The 23,332-nt window shown below is 38.3% G+C and overlaps 1 protein-coding gene across 1 annotated transcript in view; it reads left to right on the forward strand.

Moving 5' to 3' along the window:
• The window catches only part of NGLY1 (N-glycanase 1), a 56,964-nt gene extending 34,675 nt beyond the window's left edge, over positions 1-22,289 (forward strand). The window contains exons 6-12 of the mRNA XM_043968010.1: positions 10,080-10,201; positions 11,386-11,531; positions 11,861-11,971; positions 13,592-13,756; positions 15,832-16,017; positions 20,929-21,106; positions 21,514-22,289. Coding sequence (XP_043823945.1) covers positions 10,080-10,201; positions 11,386-11,531; positions 11,861-11,971; positions 13,592-13,756; positions 15,832-16,017; positions 20,929-21,106; positions 21,514-21,689 — 1,084 coding nt within the window. The 3' untranslated portion in view covers positions 21,690-22,289. The remainder of the gene's footprint in view (positions 1-10,079; positions 10,202-11,385; positions 11,532-11,860; positions 11,972-13,591; positions 13,757-15,831; positions 16,018-20,928; positions 21,107-21,513) is intronic.
• Positions 22,290-23,332: the final 1,043 nt, after the last annotated feature.

Consider the following 23,332-nt stretch of genomic DNA (forward strand, 5'->3'; position numbering starts at 1 on the left):
TGTTCCGTACTCAGCACAGGTGAGTAGGTGGTGTCCCTGTGGGCTGTTCAATACCCAGCCCAGGAGCTTGTTACTTTAGCGGATGCCTAGGGACTGGTTAGCTTGTCAGCAGAAATGACAAAAGGCTTATCACTGTGGACCAGTGGCCAGAGGCTTGTTATGGTCTGTATTAGATGATCCAGACATGTCACCTGACAGAAGCAATGGGGCAAGATGGCATCCTGGGACCCCCAAGCCAGGAGTTCCTATAGTGAGCTAACAATTCCTAACTTAAGGACTTCATTTTAAGGCAGTTACTCTTAGGAGGGAGGCTTACTTAAGGCCAGAGGTGTGTCTTGAGCTGTTTCTATAAGCTGTTGAAGAGCTGGCTGTGACTTTGACATTGAGGCCACCATTTCACTCCCCACCACCTTAGATCGTCATCATTATTGTTGTTAGAAACAAGTAGGTTTTCTATATGGAGGCTCTTTCGATGAAGTTAGCTTGCTCTTACAGTGACACACTCCTGTTCATCTCCCACCCTGTGCAGAGAGAGCTTTGTGCCCAGTGCCGTTAGACTCAGTGTGGCCCTTGCCTGAAAGGGGCTTCGACAAGGCAGCTTCCCCCGCCCCCCCCCCAGTTTCCTGTTTTCCTTTTTATTTTTACTTTATTAGTTTTGTTTCTACATAAAGCTTTTTAATTTCACATCAAAATTATGTATTTTACTTCCCATAAACCTCTCTCTCTTGTTTGGTCATAAGTGCTTCCCTTATCTACCAATCTGACAGGTATGTTTTTCCATATTCTCCTAATTTACTTGTGATATATCACCCTTGAGGTTCAAATATTTTACCCATTTTGGCCTTACCTTAGTATATGTTGAGAGATGTTGGTCTGTGCCTAGTTTTTGCCGAACTGCTTTCTAGTTTCTGTAGCAGTTTTTGTTAAATGTTGACTTCTTACCCCAAAAGTTTAGATATTTGAGTTTATCAAACAGTAGATCGTCATTTCCTGCTGTGTATTGTATACTTATCTATTCCACGGATCTCACCACTCTATTTCTTAGCCAGTACCAAAGTGTTCTGATGATTACGGTTTTGCATTATAGTTTAAAATCTGGAACTGGTAGACTGACTTCTTAGCATTTGTTTTTTTTTTCATTGATTTCCTTGATACTCTTAACCTTTTGTTCTTCCAGATGAATTTTGTTGCTATTTTTTCTAGCGCTATAAAATAATATTTTAGTCATTTGACTGCTATGGCACTGAATAAATAAATTAGGCAGAATTGGCATTTTTATTATATTGGCTTAACTTACTCATGAGCAATGAATATTTTTCCATTTGTTTAGATTAGTCTTTATTTGTACATAGTGTTTTATAATTCTGTTCATATAATCCTTGGGTTTGCCTTGGCATGTAGACTCCCAAGTATTTTATATTGTCTGCAGTTATTTTAAATGGAATTTCTTTATCTCTTGCTTTTGGGTTTTGTTGTCGATATACAGAAATGCTGATGATTTATGTGGGTTTGTTTTATAACCTTCAACCTTGTTGAAGTTGTTAATTGAACTAGTTTTTAGTTGATTCTCTATGGTTCTCTAAGTATACCATCACACTGTCTGCAAAGAATGTTAGTTTGCGATCCTCATGGCTTAATTTAATTCCTAAAATATATTTTTCTTGTCTGATTGCTATGGCTAGTATTTCTCATAAAATATTGAATAATAGTGGTGATAATGGACAGCCTTGCTTCATTCCTGATCTTATTGGGAAGGCTTTTCACTATATAAATCCCACATAGTCATAGTGACATGTGATATATTGCCGTAATTGCCTTGTTAGTATTTTATTTAGAATGTTTGCATTAATTTTTGTTAAGGAAATTGGTCTTTAGCTTTCTTTCTCTGTTTTTGTTCTCAAAACCGTATATGTGCCATAAGAGGAATTTGTTAGGACTCCTTCTTGACCAATTTTTTTCAAATAGTTAATATGGTATCAGGATCAATTGTTCCTTAAATGTCTAGAATTTACTTTTTTTCCATATAAATATTTTATTATTTCCAATTACATTTAGAGATAGTTTTCAACATTTGTTTTATAAGATTTCTAGTTTCAAATTTTTCTCCCTCCCTCCCCCTCCCCAAGACAGCAAGTAATCTGATATAGGTTATATATGTACAATCACATTAAACATATTTCTACATTAGTCATGTTATGAGAGAAGAAAAGGAAAAACCTCAAAAAAGAAAAACAACAACAAAAAACAATATAAATAGTATGGTTCAATTTGCGTCTAGATTCCACAATTCTTTTTTTTTTTTTTTCTGGATTTGGAGAACATTTTCCACCAAGGGTCCTTTGGAACTATCTTGGACCATTGTATTGCTGAGAAGAATCAAGTCGATCACAGTTGATCAACACATCATGTTGATACAATGTTCTCCTGGTTCTGCTCATCTCACTCATCATCATGCAAGTCCTTCCAGGTTTCTCTTGTGGTAAAATATGAAAGTTTTTAACAGTCGGTTAGGATAACTGAAAGACGCCAGTTTTTCAAGGACCACCCTTTTGGGGAGGAGATGAACAGTCTGCCTGCTGCGCATGTCAGACTGCCTGCCGGGTACAGTCCGCCTGCTGCGCATGTCAGACTGCCTGCCAGGTACAGTGCGCCTGCTGCGCATGTCAGACTGCCTGCCGGGGTTTTTTGGGACTTCCGGGGTGGAGAGAGGGAGAGGAGCCCTTTTGCCTGCTTGGCGGGACTCCTGACGGCGCGGCACAGACTCTCTCTCCAAAGGTGGCCTTTTTTCGGTTTGGTGAGTTTTTATAAGGAATATAGACTAAGCTTAGACTTAAGACGATTTGTATTGTGTTTCTACTTTCCTATCCTTCTAATCAACATCACCTTGTGACTATCATAACTATAAATAAAAAGGTCTATCTAGAAAACCAAAAGCTGCTTCCATTTACTAGTTTGGGAGATAAATTAAGGGAAAGGTTAAGTAGGGGAGATTTATGATCTAATATCCAATTTTAAATCTCACACTCTGAAATCTTCCTGTTCATCTTTTCTTACAGCACAATAGCATTCCATAGAATTCCCTTTTAAATACATATGGTTCTTTTTTTTTTTTTTGTCAGGGCGCTCACTGATAGCTTGTTAAATTTCTTTTTCTAAGATAGGTTTTTTAAGTATTCTATTTTATGTTTACCTTTTTATGCTTCTCTTGAGGCTGGTATTTGAAAGTCATATTTTCTAGTCAGCTCTGATGTTGTTTTTTAAAATCAGGAATGCTTGCAAGTTCTCTATGTCCTTAAATATCTATTTTCTTCCTTTGAAGGAGTACATGGTTTTTACCTGGGTAGGTTATTCTTGGTTGTAATCCCAGCTCTTTTGCCTTTCAGAATATTATATTCCAAGCCCTCCGCTCCTTTCATATGAAAACTGCTAAAACATGTATGATCCTGACTGTGGCTCTATGGTGATTGAATTATTGTTGTTTTTGCTTTTGTTTTTCCAGGCTGTTCTAACTATTTCTCTTTGGTGTGGGGGCTTTAGAATTTGGCTATAATATTCCTGAGAGTTTTCATCTTGATATCTCTTTTCAGTGGTCATCTGTGTATTCTTTCCATTTCTATTTTATCCTCTGGTTCTAGGATAACAGATAATTTCTTAAAATTTTATGTCTAAGTCTTTTCTTGGAACATGAATTTCAGTTAATCTAATAATTCTTAAATTATTTCTCCTCAATCTATTTCTAGGTCAGTTGTTTCTCCTATAAGATATTTCATATTTTCTTCTATATTTTTCTTTTTTTTTTAAATTTTGATTAATCATTTCTTGATGTCTCATGGAGCAATTAGCTTCCACTTGTCCAGTTCTAACTTCTAAGGAATTCCTTTCTTGAGTGAGTTTTTATACTTCTTTTTCCATTTAACCAATTCTGTTTTTTAAACTGTTGTATTCTTTGGTATTCTTTTGTGTCACATTTACTAAACTGTTAATTGTCTTTTTGTGATTTTCTTCCTTTGCTTTCATTTCTTTACCTATTTTTTCATACCTCTCTTATTTATTTGATTTTGAATATAATTTTTTAACCTCTTCTAGGAACTCATGTTGGACTTGTTTTCAAATCACATTTTTTTTCCTTTGGGGCTTTACTGTAGTTCTTTTGACACTATTGTATTCTTTTGAGTTTGTATCTTGATCTTTCCTTTCATCATAGTAGTTTTTTATGGTTAGGTTCTTTGTGTTGTGTTAAGGGCTAAAATTCTAGCTAAACTGTCTAAAATATCTAATGAGTGGTCGCCAATAAATTATAAGCTTTAGCAAGAGTTAGACTTTTAAGCATTTATTAAGGAGAATAAGAATTTGGTAAAGAGAGAGAAAAAGGCCTAGATTCCTATCTATTAAAGGGAGAGCACATTTCTAGCTCCCTTCTCCGCCAGAGTCCAGAGGAAAGAGCCCCAGAGTCAGCGCCAGTCTCTTCCTTCCTCCTCCCACTAGTCCGCGTCACTTCCTCCCAAAGAAAAGACTCCTGGTCTTGCCCTCAAAGACCTTCGCTTCATGGGCAGAACTCTTCTACAGTAAGTATCCAGCAGGTGCCGTCATTCCAATCGTTACAGTCCCCCCTGTTGTTCCTCAAGAAACAAAATGTTTCCTTGATGGAACAGTAAAAACAATATAATAACTATTGCTAACTAATAATATGTGAACAACAATATAGAAAAGGAAGAGAGGAAAGTTTTGTCCAGAGGGGCGATTTTTTTTTTTGTCCTCATGAACCGACGCTTTGACATTAGTCTTGCAAAGGGAGGGCCTCTGCAGAGAATACATGTTACAGATGGTGTATATTATAACAGAAAGAGAAAAAAACAACAAAAACAACAAATCAAAACTGTTCATTTAAAGTCTCTGAAAGTCTTTTCTCAGATGTCCTCTAGGTGTAGTCGTGGAATGGAAGTCTTTTCAGGGGTTGATGTGTGGATGCTGGTAATTAGCCAGGAAATTTCCTACAAAATTGAGCTTAACACAACTTTAAAATAGCTTTGTCAATAATCAAATCAAACAATGAAAGTTTTCAAAAACATGTCTAAGGGAATTCAGAATCTTAGTTGTTACACATGAAACATATAATAAAACAAAAATTGAACCATTCTTTAAAATTATAATATTACTATAGTCCCCCCCCTTATGGAGGGTAATTGAGAAGACAATTGCTGTGATATTAATTATTAAAAATAATTTTTTATCTTTGTTTCATCACTTTTTGCATCATCTGCCTAATTATCCTCATGCCATTATGAGAAATTAAAAAATCTAATATAATTGGTAACAGATGTCAAGGCCAAATTCAACACTGTATTTATCATGACACCTGAGATAATTATGGGGGTTACCATAAAAGAACAGAGAAATGATGGGATATGAGCATTCCCACACTTGAGCAGTATGTACTGCCCATACAGTATGCCAGGCTTAAAAGAGGTGGATGGAATATATGTCCATGCCACCGAACATATTGGAAGAAACTGAGTCAGACTTATTCAGATGCATGGGATTGAGATGTCCATGGCATCAGGCATATAGGAGGGAGCATAGAAGCCAGGTGTAGAAGTGAGATGGGTGGGATCAATACTTCCAGCCATCTGTACAATATTGTGGGGAAAAATAAAATAAAATATTAAACCAAGAGAATCCAACCTCAACATTTGTCAAAAGCCGTTCCCTTGGCCATACCTTGACTTCATGCATGTCTCCCCTCATGTGACAGTTCAGTGTCTGCTCTTGCATGTATTCCTCTTGTGATTGGATGGCATCTTGGCCAACTGGCATCTGATAACTCAGAATAAAGGCAATTAATGTCTTAAATGATAAGTTCCCATAATCCAAGTCTCATATGTATTTAAAAATTGAGGATAATAAATGATTGCAAAAAATGTGAATACATCTTGACTCAGAACACAATATATAATTATGCAACAATTTCAAATAATACCCCTTTTTTAAAAACTTAGTATACAATTACTTTTGTGAAAAATCTGAATATATTTAAATACAAGTTAAAGCATAACAGAATCTCAAAGAACTTTTTTTTTTTGAAAAAAGAAAACTTTTACAAATGTTCCCCTCTTTTTTTTTTTTTTTTTTGGAATATGCTTATCAAAAATAATACTTCTAGAATCAATTTACACTTGCCATGGCAAACAATTTGCTAGGGAAATGCTTTAAAGAGTTTGATCAAATAATCAGTTGAGAAAAAATAACAAAAACAAACAACTCAGAATATGGGAGCACAATACTCCTAGAATTAACATTGTATAATAAAATCAAAACCATCTTGCAATGTTTCAAAATTAGATAGACAAATGAATAGAAGAAAATACACATGGAACAATAAAAGACAATGAAATTCAAACTAAGGAAGTCTAAATGAATGTGAACTTAATATTAATAAGAGTATTATAAAATATAAACTTGATCACATGACTATAAAAAGCTTTTACAAATATTCTCCTTGTTTTAAAAACTAAATATAAAACACAATCTCAAAAGCATGAAAATCTCTATGAAAATAAACCCATACCATTAATTTCAAAATGTATATGTAATAGCATAGAAATCCTATGTAACCTCTGAACTGATATTAATACTCTGAGTGAATTCAGAACACCTTTGATTCCAATATCTAAAATCCCCAATACTCATATCAATAACGTGCTGCTTACTTCTACATTTCTGTAAAATATATACCCTTCCATGGCAAAAGAGGCAGAGTCTTGAACTATGTTGATTGTCATTCTTATTCAGCTTAAGTTTTTCTTCTTTAACCCCTCTATATTGTCTGTCAGTCTTTTCACCATACAAATGCTTTATAAGATTACTAATTAAAGACAAAAGCAGGTTAGCAAAATTATGAACAAAACGAGCATATCTGGAATTTAAAGAGTTTTCTAAGATTGTCTCAAAAGCACAGCCAGGCCGGGGAAGGGCTGAGCCTGAAGCTGCAAATGCAGGTAGAGAAAGTTGAGCATGCGCATTAGATCTTTGGACTTCCCAGGCAGGGGAAGCAATGGGCTTGGCCATGGGAGGAGTAGAGGGTGGGGTCTGGAGAGGAGGGGAGGGACCAGCACAATTTGAATCAGACTTGATTTTGAACTCAGGCCTGGATTCCTCTTCCCCCACTTTGCCTCCAGGTGCTAGGGGATTAAAAGCTTCTAGAGGGTGGGTCATTGCCTCCAGGCATGCAAAATTAAAGCAACAATTAGTGTTAGAACTGGGAAAAGCTGCAGGAATCTCTTCAGGTTTCTCTGAAAAAGCATGGTTGGGAGAGGGAGAGATATTTCCTTGTGTGAGTAAGTTGCTGGCTCTTTTAACAAAAATAAAAAGAAAAATAGAAAATCCACAAAAACAAAGCATTAACATGATCTTATCTCCCATTTGTCTGGTTAAACAGACTAAAATCAAAAATAGGATAATTAGGGAGTTTAAAAGGTCCATTCGAAAAAATTTAAAGGAAAACACAGCCAGTGCGCCAGTACTTAGCAGTTAAAGGGAGAGGGAGGGGAAATTTCTTACCCAACCAGCAGATCAGAAGACTGAGGGTTAGCTTTCCTCTTCGTGGTCAGCCATCTGTTAAGGGCTAAAATTCTAGCTAAACTGTCTAAAATATCTAATGAGTGGTCGCCAATAAATTATAAGCTTTAGCAAGAGTTAGACTTTTAAGCATTTATTAAGGAGAATAAGAATTTGGTAAAGAGAGAGAAAAAGGCCTAGATTCCTATCTATTAAAGGGAGAGCACATTTCTAGCTCCCTTCTCCGCCAGAGTCCAGAGGAAAGAGCCCCAGAGTCAGCGCCAGTCTCTTCCTTCCTCCTCCCACTAGTCCGCGTCACTTCCTCCCAAAGAAAAGACTCCTGGTCTTGCCCTCAAAGACCTTCGCTTCATGGGCAGAACTCTTCTACAGTAAGTATCCAGCAGGTGCCGTCATTCCAATCGTTACAGTTGTTTGCTCGTTTTTCTACCCTGTTTCTTGATTTGGCATGTTACCATAACGTTGGGCTCTGTTCCCAGCATTGGCTCTGTCCCAAGCTTCGGACTTTTTTACACTGGTGTTTTTAAAGCTAGTTTTTTGGGGCTTTGGAATTTGTTGATGCTTCCAAGGTGGTGTGAGCTGGGGAGAGATATGGTCACTGCTCTGCTGGTTTTCACTCTGGTCTTTACCCAGAAAGTACTCCTGATCCCTTGGAATTGCAATTGAAACTGCTCCTCTGGGCCTCTCTTCCCTTGGGACTGGAAACAATACTATTCCTCGGGGTCCCTGATCCATTGGGACCAGAAGTGATACTGACCCTCAAGGCTTCCACTCCCTCTTGACCTCCTCTCTGCCCTCAAAGACAATGGGGATGCCAAACAACATCTGGTCCTGTGTTCATTGCTAGCACAAGGGTCCCCTGTAATCTCTGACCAGTTGCCAGGTCCCCTTACCATCTCTGGCTTGAGAGCTCCCCAGACTGCTGCTGCCTCTGTCACTACCTCCTGTTCCGTGGGTCATTCTTCTCCCCCATGTTGCAGAGCTCTCTTTCTGACTTTCCTTGTTGTCTTGGCCTAGAAGAACGTCCCACCCTGACATTTTGCTGGCTCTGCTTCTCCAGAATTTGATTCGAGGCATTATTTCTTTTTCTTTTTTCTTTCTTTTTTTTTTTTTTTTTGTGAGACAATTGGAGTTAAGTGACTTGCCCAGGGTCACACAGCTAGTAAGTGTTAAGTGTCTGAGGCCGGATCTGAACTCAGGTCCTCCTGAATCCAGGGCCAGTGCTCTATCCACTGCGCCACCTAGCTGCCCCCGAGGCATTATTTCTAAGTTGTTTGGAGGGGAATGTTGAGAGAGCTCAGCTGAATGCTTCCTCTACTCTGCCATCTTGCCTCTGCCCCCTCTGTTCTTATTCTGAGCTTTCCTGTGCTCTCTTCTGTGTATTTTAACTATTTTATTGATACCCCTTCCTTTTCTTTTTTAACATCATTATCCTCCTGGCCCACCAGACACCCACCCCCAAAATGGAAGCCCTCTCATAACAAATAAATAAGCAAATAAACATCTCGGCCCCGTCTGAGAGTGCATGTCTTGTTTTATGCCTCAGGTCTAGTCGCTCTGCCAAGGCAGAAGGATTGCTTCCTGAGTCTTCTGAAGTCACTTGGTTATCACAGTGACCAGAGCTCTTCAGTCTTTCAACGTCATTGTCCTTTGTAGTCACCGTTTACATTAGTCTCCTGGTTCTGCTCAGGTCACTCTGCTATTGTTGCTGTTTACTCGGTTCTTCATGTCCTATTCTTCGTGACCCCTTCTGAGGTTTTCTTTGCAAAGGTACTGGAGTCATTTGCCATTTCCTTCTCTGGTTCATTCTATAGATGAGGAACCTAAGGCCAACAGGGTTGAGTGACTTACCCAGAGTCACATAACTAGTAAGTGTCTGGGCCAGATTTGAACTCAGGTCTTCCTGACTCCAGGTTCAGTGCTCTATCCACAGTGCCACTTAGCTGCCCTTGGGTCATTCTACCTTGATTCATATACGTCCTCCGAAGGTTCTCTGAATCTTTCTCTTTTGTCATTTCTTACGGTGCAGTGATATTCCATTAGGTGTGTACCACAGTTTGATCAGCCTCTCCCTAGTTTATGGGCACACATTTGGCTTCTAGTTCTTTTTTCCAACAAAGAGGACTGCTGTCAGTATTTGGCTACATGAATCTTTTCCCTCTTTCTTTGATCTCTTTAGGGTCTAGGCATAAGCGTGGTTTCACCGGATCAGATTCTAACAGCATGATTTTGCCTGTGCATCCTTGAAGAGTTTAATCTCTTTCTATACCAAATTCTTGGGGGAGGGTTGAGGTATGTGTGTATGTTACAGAGTGTCTACTCAGTTCTGTTCTTTTTGGCAAGAATATTTGAAAGTCTTCCATTAAAGTTCTATGTTTCCCATGAAGGAGGTTGTTGGATTTTTTAGGAGTTATTAACCTGTTTCATTTCACAGACATTTCCGACATTTTCACATTACGTGTACCTGTAGATTTTCTGCTAATCAAAGTTTTGTTTGTTTTTGTCAGGTATAATGATCCTGAGAAACTCTTGGAAACCAGACGCGGGCGATGTGGTGAATGGGCAAACTGCTTCACACTGTGCTGCAGAGCCATGGGGTTCGAGGCGCGCTATGTCTGGGATGCCACTGGTAACCATGTCCTCTGGGGTCTCTGTTCCCCGATTTAGCCTGCCTTGAATGTTTTCTCAGAAATATCTCATTTGTGGTTTGAGGTACATGACCCTGCATGTAGATAATGGAACAAAGCTTACGTGATATAGAATCCTTATTCTCTGCCCACCAAGGGATGGGGTTTGTGTATTTGGCTTGCTTTTTTGAGTCAGGTAGACGTATCATTCTCCTCATTAAAAAAAATAAAATGGAAGACAATCCCTGCCTCTAAAAGAGAGTAACAGTTAGTGTCAGGGAGGAGAGTAGAGGCAGGCTCACCTCTATCATAATTCCTGCTTCTCCCAGAACATACAGCTAAAGCTGGGACTTATTTCAGATGAAAAGAAATACTAATAACTTCATCGTGCTTTAACATTTAGCAGGGGCAGTGGATAGAGCACTGGCCCTGGGATCAGAAGGACCCAAGTTAAAATCCAACTTTTACACTTTATTCTGCTAGCTGTGTGACCCTGGGCAAGTCACTTAACTCCAATTACCTTAAACATCTAGATCCATCTCCAGTCATCCTGAAGTATCTCTTGCCACTGGACCCAGATGGCTTTGGAAGAGACAGTGATGCTGGTGACTTTGCCCAGCCCTGCCTCACTTCAACCCAATTCACTGCAAATCATGACATCACCTTCCTATGTCATGGTCCTCTTCTAGAATGAAGGTCAAACAACAACAACGTTGCCTGAACAGAGTTCATTTTGGGACTTGTATTTGTATCCCCAGCATGTAGCTCAATGTCTGTCAAATATAGGAAGCGCTTAATAAATGTTTTATCCATCCATCCATCTTCCTACCTGTCTGTCTGTGTTGCAGCATAGTGATTTTTTTTTTTGTCCATCTTAAATTTGACTACTGGTTAATGAGTTGTTATTACAAAGAATGTAGGCTTATTTTAAAGTATTTCAATAAAACAGGAAAAATTTAAGGAACATGTTTTCCATTACACATTTCACACAAAATCCTCGCTACCTCTCATATGTGAATATGTGTGTGTAATACACATATATTACATTATAGACAGCATATGTATATACACATGTGCATTTACGTATATATACATGCCCATATATAATGTATATTGTAAAGAGAGAGAGAGAGAGAGAGAGGATGGAGTCCGCTACAGATCTCTTTCTCCTCTATTGCTTGTGCAGACCATGTTTGGACAGAAGTATATTCTCCGTCTCAGCAGCGATGGTTACACTGTGATGCTTGTGAAAATGTTTGTGATAAACCCCTCCTTTATGAAGTAGGATGGGGGAAGAAGGTCTCCTATATCATTGCATTCTCCAAGGATGAGGTAGGGAAAATATTTTTTTCTATTTAAGATATATTATGATTAAGGTATTTTAATTACTTCATGACTTAAGCATACTAAATCAACTTTCCAAATAAAATAGAAAAAAATTTTTGCCAGGTTCTGAAATTTTGTTTGATTTCCTAATTACTCTTAGAAATATGCTGGTTATAATTTGAAAATTAATATCTTCTCACTATATTTCAACATTTAAAAAGAATAATCTTGAAAAGCTTGCTAAATATTAGCTTGCTGTGTACTCTGCTTATTCAGAAACTAAGTATTGATGGTATTGAGCATGACAAATGCCTGTATCCTTTCTTCTATTTGAGATTGTTGATGTCACTTGGAGATATTCCTGTAAACATGAAGAAGTGGTCTCTAGGAGAACTCAAATTAAAGAAGAATTACTTAGAGAAACAATTAATGGCCTTAATAAGCAGGTATGTGATTGCACACTATTTCTATAAAAACAAAGACAGATCTCTGTAGAGAGATCTGAATTGAAAATAAAAGTCAGTGGAAAATGGAATGCCCACAAGACTGTAGACTCAGTCAGGAGAGGAAGAATATAGGCCTGTCGACAGAACCCCATACCTGCCATCTGTCCCTGGCTAAGTGCAGAGAAGCCCATGTCTGGCTTGGCTGCAAGGTTATGAAGTTTGGAGCCAAAACTTGAAGGCCGTTGATGCTTGGCATCTGGTAGCAGAACCCCCACACTGCTGAAATCATACATATTCTTCAAATACTAAAGGGAACAGGTAGTAACTCCAAGTTCTCTATTCTCTGTGAGAATTCTCTATCACCTTTTGACTCTCTGAAGTTCATCCTATTTGGGGCTCGGTTTCCAGTTTGTCTGAACATCACCAAAAGGGGATTTACTCAGAGCCTGAATTGGGAAGAAATATCCTTTTTCAAATTTTTCTCCTGATTGGTCCGAAGTTCTGAGAAGTCATTTCATGTGTCCTTGTGATCTTTCATACAACCTGAAAAAGGGGTAATTTCATGTAGGTACCTTCTTCAAAAGAAGACACCCTAGTAGGTGATGAAAGTGTGTGTGTGTGTGTGTATGAGAGAGAGAGAGAGAGAGAGAGAGAGAGAGAGAGAGAGAGAGAGAGAGAGAGAGAGAGGGAGGGAGGGAGGGAGGGAGAGGTTGGTTTAGAGCCTTTACCCATCTCATTTCTTATATGAATCTCACTTTTTCACTTTACAAAATTTCTTCTGCATTTTTATCACCAAATAGACTGACCACATCTTGCAGTGTGGAATAGAACAATTTTGAAATATCCTTCAGGAGTCTTAGCTCCAGAAGCAAGAAATTGATGGGTCTTAGAAGTGTGCATTTGGAAATTAGGCAAACGGTGTCAGTCATGTTTTATTTATAGAGTACAGAAATGACTTCAGTGTGTGCTCAAAAATAGATTTGCAAAAGAAAATCAGAACGTAGGATTTTAGTAAAGAAGTGTATTAAAATGTGAGAACAATATTTGGTTGGAATAGTAGGTTCAGAATGCTATCTTTGAATACATATAAGTTAATGATCAATGCATCTAATTTAAATAAGAACAGAGTAGAATGTAGAATTATCTCAGGGTTAGACTTGCTAGAGTTTCTAAACCATTTCTAATTATTTAGAATTGTTGTAGTCCGGCTTTTTTTATGTTGTGAATGAGGAAAATAAGAGATTAAGCGACTCCTACCATGTTGAGAATCATTTTAAATGAGTTGGAGGGCATTTGATTTTATTGTCTTTAAAAAAAAGATAAATCTTGAAATTGAAGCACACATTTCTTCTGTCATTCTTTCCTTACCTTTTCCAGCTTCTTGGTCCACACATTATTCCAGATTTTAATAATTTCTTTTTTGTCTTAGTGAGAGAAAACTCAGCCATCCAAATTGCTGAGAAAGTACCAACCTGCACTGACTATGAGAGTTTCCTCTTCTGGGAATTTCTTTGACCAATGAGATGACAGGTGCAGCCTCCGTCCCTGTCCCTCATCTTACTTAGATACACTTTCAGGGTTTTTTCTTTTCTTTTTTTATTTCCTTTTCTGCAATCACAGAGGCAACTGTCCTTACCAGAGAACCGAAGAAGGGAACTCCTGCACAGGATAATCGTGGAGCTTGTGGAATTCATCTCTCCTAAAACTCCTAAGCCTGGAGAGCTTGGCGGCCGCATCTCGGGTTCAGTGGCTTGGAGAGTAGAAAGAGGAGAAATGGGTTCTGAGGTATTTAATTCATTAACAGGGAGGAACTTCTCTTTCCTCCCTCACCCAAGCCAACCCTAGGGAGTACTTCTGGGTCTTAGGATAATGGCTTTGACACTTCCCCCTATCAATTCACATTAGAAAGTAATGGTTTAGAGGGCAGCTAGGTGGCACAGTGGATAAAACACCGGCCCTGGATTCAGGAGGACCTGAGTTCAAATTCGGCCTCAGACACTTGACACTTACTAGCTGTGTGACCCTGGGCAAGTCGCTTAATCCTCATTGCCCCCCCCCCCAAAGTAATGGTTTAAAAGAACATAAAAATTTGGAGGGAATTAGTAGTTTATTGCTTTGGAGGAGGAATAAAGAGGAGTAATAGTTGGTGACAGTTATACTACAGAAATTCTGGGAATTCTTAAAAATAAGGGTTTGAAACTGTCCCATCCTTTGTTAAGACTTCTGATATTGTGATTATAATATGCTTATTTGTGTCTACCATTTGTTCATTTTCAGCCTGCTTAGGTTATCATCATAGGGAACCCATTAAGTTGTAGTTCGTTGGGAAGATGTAGAAAAATTGAATTCTGTTATGCTTCCTTTTCCCCTGGATTGTTTGTCTTTAAACAACTGATTTTATAGACATTCATTATATATTGAAAAATATGTATTCCTGTTACTAAGGAGAGAAATTTATTTTATTGATAAATATTCCATTTAAACCCATCATTGCACTTCATTAGATTTCACAAATACAAACCCGACTGTACCCAGCATTTAGGAGGAGGAAAACACTCAGCTAACAAAGTGACATATTGATAACATAACAATTGACTTTAATAGATGATATTTTATAATGGGATTTTACTTCTTTTTATAAACTGTATGAAAATTTTGTGAGATAAAATGGGAGAAGTTAATTTGTTGATGACAGGGAATATCTCTCCTAATGATTCCAAACCTCTTGCTTTGATTAGAAATTATTTTTATTGGTAGAATTGTAGTTATTTTAAGCTATTCTTTGGTTAATAATATTCCTGTTGCTAGGTAATTTACTATGTAAATAACATTTGTTCAATCTAGTAAATACTGTGGTTTAAATCAAATTAACAAATATTTGAGCAGGTGCTGTGTTCAAGGTACTCTGATGAATATTGCAAAAGATGGGAAAATATGTCAGATATGGTCTCTGACCTCAGAGAGTTTGTGATCTACTTTGTAGAAAGCATGGGGCAATGGGGAGATAGGTCTACAAAAAAATATAGAAACGTACACTTTTAAAAACCATTATTTTCCCCATCAATGTCAGTCTGTTCCCCCAGTTTTTCAAAATTTGTCATTGTTGATTCTCTACAATATGACTGAAGGGGGTGGGTCATCCTAATTACATTTTGCACATAGTATTTGCTGTAATAGATTTGACTCCGTTTTCAGTTCAGTCTTGGAATAATAGGACAAAATTCAACCAGTAATTTAAATCATTGATTTCTATACAAGTTATAATCTGAATGGATCTAATTTAATGTGTGACTGTGTTCTGTTAGATGTGTGAAAGTTATTTAGTTCATATCTTTTTCTTCTAATGACAGATGTCCTTATTCTTCTATCTTGATGATAGTTGATGAAAGTAGGTTAAGTGCCTCCCATTATTGGTATTTATTTTCACAGTGAAGTCAGCAGAAGAAAGGAGGCCTATTGATCACCGTGAGGAAGTGGGAAGCATTGGTCATATGTAACAGGCGCTAATAAGATTTCTAGAAAGACAATATTTTAATTACTTTAATATGTAGAATTAAAACATAGTGGTCATTCCAAATTGCTCTAGTCATTGGAATGGTATGGGATCTGGACTTGTGATCTCATTAGCATAGGGTGCTCCTCAGTGAAGAAACTCCCTCTTACAGATGAATGCTTAACATGAACTCAGCCATAGCTGAAGACGACCCTAAGACTCTGGGAACGCCCCGTATCGCTCTGTTGATGAGATGGTATTTTTAAGAAATCTGTTATTTAGAGGCCTTATTGTGTGCATGCCCAGACCTCTCTATCCATTTCTTCTCATTTATTTGGGAAAAATAATTGTGTTTTCTTTTGTTAAGAGAAAAGAAACTGTGTTCATACCATCTGGAGAGGAGAAAACGGCTAAGCTTTTCCACCTCACTTATGATCCAGTGAATGATTGTTATGTCCGAGTTTCAAGTAGTAATGAAAAAATTTCTGGATGGGAAAATGGTGTTTGGAAAATGGAATCTATGTTCAGAAAAGTCGAGACGGACTGGAAAATGGTAATTGTCTGCATGGCACAGCCTGTCTTGAGGACTCTCGTTGCCATTCTCCATTAACTGGTTGCTTATAGCGGTCAATATTTTAGTGAATCTGTGATTTCCCTGATGAAGAAATCTCTCCATCTTTGCTTTCTCATTTTTGTAATGCATGTCCCCATTTCCTGTAGATACTTCAGGGTTTACCTCCCCCCAGATGGGAAGCTTGGGTCTTTTCACATTTCTTGGGTCCGTGGGTAGACAGCACTCGGGCTGTGCATCTTCTTTTGCTGCGTGACTGGCCGGCCCTCCTTTCTAGGCTCACCTTTCCCAAGTGATCTCCCTAACACTCCTCAGGTCTCTTGTTATTGTTGGTCTCTGCTAATGCTTGCTCTGTGTCTCTCTGTTGTCATTGGATTTACCACCAGTTTGGGTTCTTTTTATTTGGATTAACTAACTCTTGAAGTAAAACTAAGAGATCTTGGCCTCACTTTACATTTTAGTTGGGCTCCTCTATGTCAAATTAAAAAATATATCCATCTGTCTGTCTATCATTTTCTCACCATGTTTTTTTTCCCTACCACGGTTATTTTAAAGGCACATTTCCAATAGGGAAATCTCTCTGCAACCAGATATCACTTCTAACTGCTTAGGGTCACTTCAAGGACAATTCCAGCTTTCTTTTCTCCTTCCCTTCCCCCCACATATACTTCTACTACTTCTTCTTTGTCATCTTCTTCTTTCTTCTTCACAGTGAAGTTTAAGTGACTTGCCCAGGGTCACACAGCTAGTAAGTGTTAAGTGTCTGAGGTCAGATTTGAACTCAGGTCCTCCTGAATCCAGGGCCAGTGCCTGGGTTTCCTTGGATTCCTTCAGCACTAAGCTCCTAGCCCCTTTTCAGAAGGAGGCCTTTGCTAATCAGTCAGCCAGCGCTGATGAAGTGCTGCTTTGGTTCCCCACCCTTTACCCTGACTGTGTCTTCTGCGTACAGGTCTTGCAGATGGTCTCCCTCTTTAGAATTCAAGGGCAGGATCTTGTTTTCCCTTTCTTTATATTCTCTGCAGTGAGCACAATGCCAGGTATGCAGTAAGTGCTTAATAAATGTGTGTTGACCTGGCTGACTACTGACATGATGTCAGTAGTCCTCAGAGAAAAGTTAACTGAAGAATGATCAGTGCGTGGGATCTTTGTACTTCTAGGTGTCAAAGTGCGTGCAAGACATTCGTCCAGTTCGTGTGGGAATGCCTTCTCCACAGGATGTCCTTGGGTGCTGTGGGAGGCACAGAGATGACTAAAACACTGTCCTGCTCTTAAGGAGTTTTTTTATATGGGAAACTGCCGTCCTCTTGGCAGGGCTTGTCGGCTTCCTTCAGTGTCACTGACAATACGTGGTGAAGTCGGTGACAATTTAAACCACTTGGTTTTCTATTAAGCAAAATTCATCAGCTGGAAAGGGGACCTTGGAAATTCTTTGCCGGCACTTTACCAGCTCAATTATCAAATGAATGAAAAAAAACAACACACAAACATTTGTGAAGTCTTTGCTTGTCCAATGAAATCATCCCTGAAGTTCTGTAGGAGCTTGTCACCAACCTGCATGAGATGTTAAAGGGCCAGGTGCTATCACCCAGACTTGGTTCAGCAAAGTACTTTGAAAAGCAAATTCTCTGTGCTAGGTATCCATAGAGAACAGTCTTTAGCTGGGCCTTGGATGGTTCACACCCTGCCCACGAGGCCTTTCCTGTCTTCCCCCCCCCCCCCCCATTACCACAATTACTTTACACTGACTTTCATTGTGTGTGGACGCTTTGTGTGGACACCAATTGAAGTTAAGCTCCTTGGGAGGAGAGACTTTTCATTTCTGTCTTTATAATCCCCCAGCATGAATACAATGCCTGGCATATCAAAGGTGCTTAATAAATGTTTGCTGATTGACTGACTGTAGGTTAGAGTACTATATAGTAAGTTTAAATGGAACGAATACTGACAGCCTAGGTAGAACTTAAGAACCTACTAAAAAACAACACTCATAATTTCAAAGCCTAATTTGTCATAACTCGCTGTTGGGAAACCCCAACAGCTGACAAACCCATCTAGCCTGTGACAGTCAGTAAAGCATGTCATCTTCCTTCCTCCCTGGTGCCCCCAACCAAACCACAGGTGTGTGAAGAGGCTAAGCTCTGTGCACGGCAAGAAATGGTGATAATGAACAAGCTGTTATGTGAATGCAATCTGAAAAATATGCTGGTATGCAAATTAACCTGCACCAAGCAAAATGATTAAATTAATTGACTCATACAATCACCCAGACAGGTTTTTACATCTTAGTATGTATGCAGTCTGTCTTCCTTTGGCTGTAAGCACTTATTTCACTTGATTTTGTGTTGTTTATAAGATTCTGACACATCCTGAAACCACACTTAGCACATCTGATAGTAAGCATACCTTTTACAAGAGGCCCATTTTTTCCAAATCTAACCTTGATCATTGCTAATAGATTTTTAAGTGGGCTTTAAATCAGGTGAGTGTTCAGACCGTTGACACCTGTTGGTCTCCATCTCTGATAAATTTCATTATGTGATATGATCCAGGGCCATGTTGCAGCATTACATTTCGATTTAGGAATTTCTATAATTCTAGAATTTTACTTCTAATTTAGATCAATATATTTATCAGAGTTCATCATTCCTTCAATGGGGACAAGACTTCTTTGCCAACTGGAAGTAAAACAAATCTTCAAAAAAGTCGTGTCTCACACACACACACACACACACACACACACAAACACACACACACACACACACACACACACTGATTGCTGTGGAAAAATTAAATCATAATTGAAATTCCAAATAATTCATACACCACTCTAGCTCTTTCTTCAGCAACTCCTACATTGATGCATTGGTAGTGTTGTCCTGCCAAGGGGCAAGCTTGTGATTAGATAAGTTTAACAATTTAACAGTTTAACAAGATGCAATTGATTATGTTTGCTCCTCAGTTCTTCAGAATGGTTAGATCATTTAGTACAGTTGGCTGGATTGAAATTCTACTGTTCTCTCATTTAGCCTCCTAACCGGCTAAGTGAAAGGAGCAAGTCTCATTGTTGACTTGTCTCACAGGCCCCCAGAGCTTCCCAAAGGTTCATTTTGAGGAAAAATCCAATTAAATAGGGAATAACTGAGTGTTGCTATTGCCCTAAGTGTAAGCAGAGCACCCTTTTATCAGGTACACAAATTTCAAGTTGGCTCTAAAAATGACTGGAGAATGAGCAGCATTTGTAGCCTGAATACCTGCTTCACTCTCCTCAGCTCAAGTCTCTAAGAAAAGATTTACCATAGTTACAAAAAAATCTGAATTAATATTAAAATCCTAGAAATAATTTGAATTGAAATAATATTGACATGGCTCAAAATACGTAATAGAGGGGCAACTAGATGGCAAAGTGGATAGAGCACCAGCCCTGGAGTCAGGAGTACCTGAGTTCAAATCTGGCCTCAGACACTTGACACTTACTAGCTGTGTGACCCTGGGCAAGTCACTTAACCCCAATTGCCTCACTAAAAAAAACAAAAAAAATAGGTAATAGAATCTAAAAATTCAGTTTACTTATCACTTTTTAGGACCACATTTCCTAGGATTCTTGAATTCGGTCAACATTAAAATTTTTTCCAGGGTGTTAAAGGTATGACATAGAGAACTTTTTTTTATTTAAAAAATAAAAGGCTCCACCCTAGGATTAAAAAATAAATAAATAAATAGGCTCCACCCTGGGATTTCTTTTCTCTAGACCCTCTCTCACTGACTTTATCTGCTCCCATGGGTTCACTACTATCTCTGGGCATTTAACTCAGAGATCTATAGATCCAGGCCAAGAAAGAGCCTTCACTTCCGCCATGTCCTGAATACATCTCAAACTCCGCTTGTCAAAAACTGAATTCGCTCTCTTTTCCCAGAAGCCCACCCTTCTAACCAAGCTTCTTTATTTTATTTCTGACAAAGGCACCGTCTGTCTTCCGGTCTCCCAGGTTCACAGTGTCAGCACTGTCCTCAGCTTCTCCTCGATTCTAAAATATCTAGTCAATTGCCTGATCTTGCTGTTTCTTCCTGACTTATATTTTTCTCTTCCAGCCTCTTCTCATGGCTGACCATAACAACCACCTTATTTGGGCCCTCGTCAGCTTCTTACCTGGTCCTGGTGCTTCCAGTCCATCCCCCACTCTGCTGTCAAAGCGATTTTCCTTAATCACAGCTCTCACCTTGTCACTCCATCAACTCCTGTGGCTCCAGTTATGTCTAGGAAAAAATAGAAATTGTTTAGTTTTTCCTAGGCTAATTAAACATTATTGCCCCTCCCACATGCTACAGTCCATACAAATTACCCTTCTTGCTATTCACACAACACTTCCTCTTTCTCCATACCTCTCCTCACCCCTGCCTCTGGAAGCCTTCTCTTCTTGAACTGTCCATCTCAAACACTGCTTCCTATGTGAATCCTTTCCCGTGCCTTCCTTAACAACCTTGTATTTGCTTTGTATTTATTCTATGTGTATTTACTCTACATTTATATATGTATTTGTTCAGTGATTAAAATCCTACAGGGTCTGAGTTCAGACCAGAGGAATTCAGATCTTTTCTGTCCATCTTTCTATTTCTCTTAATAAGGAAAAACGAGAAATTACCATAGAATGTAAACTCCTTAAAAATAAGGACTGTCTCATTTTTGTATTTTGTAACTGCAGTGTCTAGAAAAGAGTAGACACCTAATAAATGCTTGATGAATGATTAAACTAATAGACTTTGAAGTATGAAAAAACTAGGTTTCCCCAAACCACTTAGCTGTCTAATGATCACATGACCTTAGTCTCTATAACTTTGTTTACTTCTTTCTCCAGTTCCTCATTTCACTTCATTTCATGTTTTCCTACCTTCTAGGTTTACTTAGCTCGAAAAGAAGGATCATCATCTGCCTACATTTCTTGGAAGTTTGAGTGTGGGTCAGTTGGGCTTAAAGTTGATACCATTTCCATTAGAACCAGCAGTCAGACCTTTACGAATGGAAAGATACAATGGAAACTACGTTCTGATTCAACACAAGTAGAACTGGCAGGAGGTAAGCATTGTACTGAGAGGCTTAATCATGGAATGTGTTTGCCATTTTAATGAGAGTATAATCACATTTAACCAGATGCTAAACATTATCTGGCCCAGTGTAATTTTTTAAAAATTATACAATAGTCACCAAAAGAAGAAGAATATTTCGTAGCTTGCAAATTGAGTAAAAGGAGAAAAGCCCTTTATGGTAACTGTCGTGTCACATGGAGTCGACTCTTTTGGCCCTCTTAAAATAATTCCTATTTATTTGGGTAGGTTTTATTTTTTGGTGGGTGGGAGGTTGTGGTTAACAACACACAAGTACTAAAATATCCGTCCCAAGACTTCCTCTTCATGATGTGGACTTCAATTTAAATTACTTGAGACAGAGCTTTAATGATTTTTTTATTTCTTTCCACCCAACAGATAAAAGCCTTCATTCCTACCGTGATTTTTCTGATGCCACAGAAGTTATTTTGGAAGCAAAACTAAGTGGCGGGGATGGTGATGTTGCCTGGCAACATACCCAGCTGTTTAGACAAAGCTTAAATGACCGTGGAGAAAATTGTTTGGAGATAATTATAAAATTCAGTGACCTTTAAGAACTTGAACATTACAGAAATGCAGGCAATCATCAAGGACTTATCCTGGTCTAAAGTCTTCTGTTGATTCACTGAATGTTGGCAGTTTACCACTGTTCTCCCTGCTGACAGCATTTTTTTTTTTTGGCTGGCCATCAATCATATCAGTTGTCAAAATAATAAACCTTTATACCATGGACCATAGTGAAATCCTAGAATTTTTAAAGCTACCTCTCTTTAAAATGCTAATTAATGCGTGTTAATGGTCAGAATAAGACTACCTGGGAATCAGATTTTATGTTAAAATTGCATATATAGTGTCAAAAGCTGAGTAGGGTGCCCTCTTAATGCCCTGTTGCTAGTCATGGTAAAACATGAAGTTGTTATTCTTGGTTATTTGGTATTTTCCAGTCTCTAACACTGCCTTGCATATTTCTGGTGCTTCATGTTTCTTGAATTGGTTAACCTTGAGCTTCTTGGTAGGTAGGCAGTGGAATTGAAATTCTTTATGATTTTTAACTCTTTTTGATCTTTAAAATTAACAATCGAGAAGTTATGGTGCATGATAAAATTTTTATTGTAAATATGTAGGCATTTTAAAATAAAATGAACTATTTTGCATTATGCCTTTTAGTGGTTGTTTTAAGACAAAATTTCATAAGGCATTATGCTTGAAAAGAAATGTAATAACTCGTGAAAAGATTAACAAATTAATTCAAAGATCTTCTAGAGATTCCCTAGTATACTCACCTAAGGAAAAAGTCACTTTTGACCTAAATTTTTATCCCTCTCTCTGGATAAAAATGCGTGTTCTGGATATTGGCATTCCATATCTATTTCATGTTGTATATAAAGCACTTTAATGTTTGCTATAATGACTCATTTATTACATGTCACATATAAAGCATTTTAAAATTTTCTAAAGTGACTTATTCCATATAATCTTTTGGGCAGAATAGAAGGACATTGAAAGGAAAGCTGAAGTTGGAGTCGAGACCTGACTCGTCAACCCCTTAGAGCTTTATTTCCTTGTCTATAAAATGGGGACATTATTTAGATTGCCTTGAAAGGTTGTTGTGAAGAAAACATTTATGAACCTTCAAGTGTCATGTGGATGTGCATGAGTATTATTATTTATCCTTTTAGAATCAAGGATGATTTCAACTCTTAAGAGCATATTTCATATCAAGAAAATCAGATTTTTCTGAAGATCGTGTTTCTCCTCTTATCCAACATATGTTATTTATTTCAACACTTGAAGATCTGTGATTTTTATTGGTGTGGATTTTCCCATCATTGGTGTTTAGATTAAGGTCTTTATCAGTTACCCTGACATTTTATCAGCCAGATCAGTGACCAACCTTCTGGTGATGAGCCTCTGCAAACACACATCCGAGTTTGGATGGTGACAGATGTACATCTGTTGCTGGAACCATTGTCAAAAACTTTTCTTCCTCCCCTGGCATTGCTTTTGAGAGCCCCAAGTAGCCTCTGTGCCACAGCGAGGCCCCTGAGTAAGACTGACCAGAGTTCCCAAAGGAGCTCTCACTGACTCCCTGTAGGCAATCGGCGTCTGCTATAAACCACCTAGAGCAGTTCTGCTTTTGAAGTTAACAAGAGTGTCATCCCTGGGCACCCCTTCTGAGAAGCTTTTAAACCCTGAA

This window comes from Dromiciops gliroides, chromosome 5 (assembly GCF_019393635.1).
Source record: "Dromiciops gliroides isolate mDroGli1 chromosome 5, mDroGli1.pri, whole genome shotgun sequence".
Lineage (NCBI taxonomy): Eukaryota > Metazoa > Chordata > Mammalia > Microbiotheria > Microbiotheriidae > Dromiciops > Dromiciops gliroides.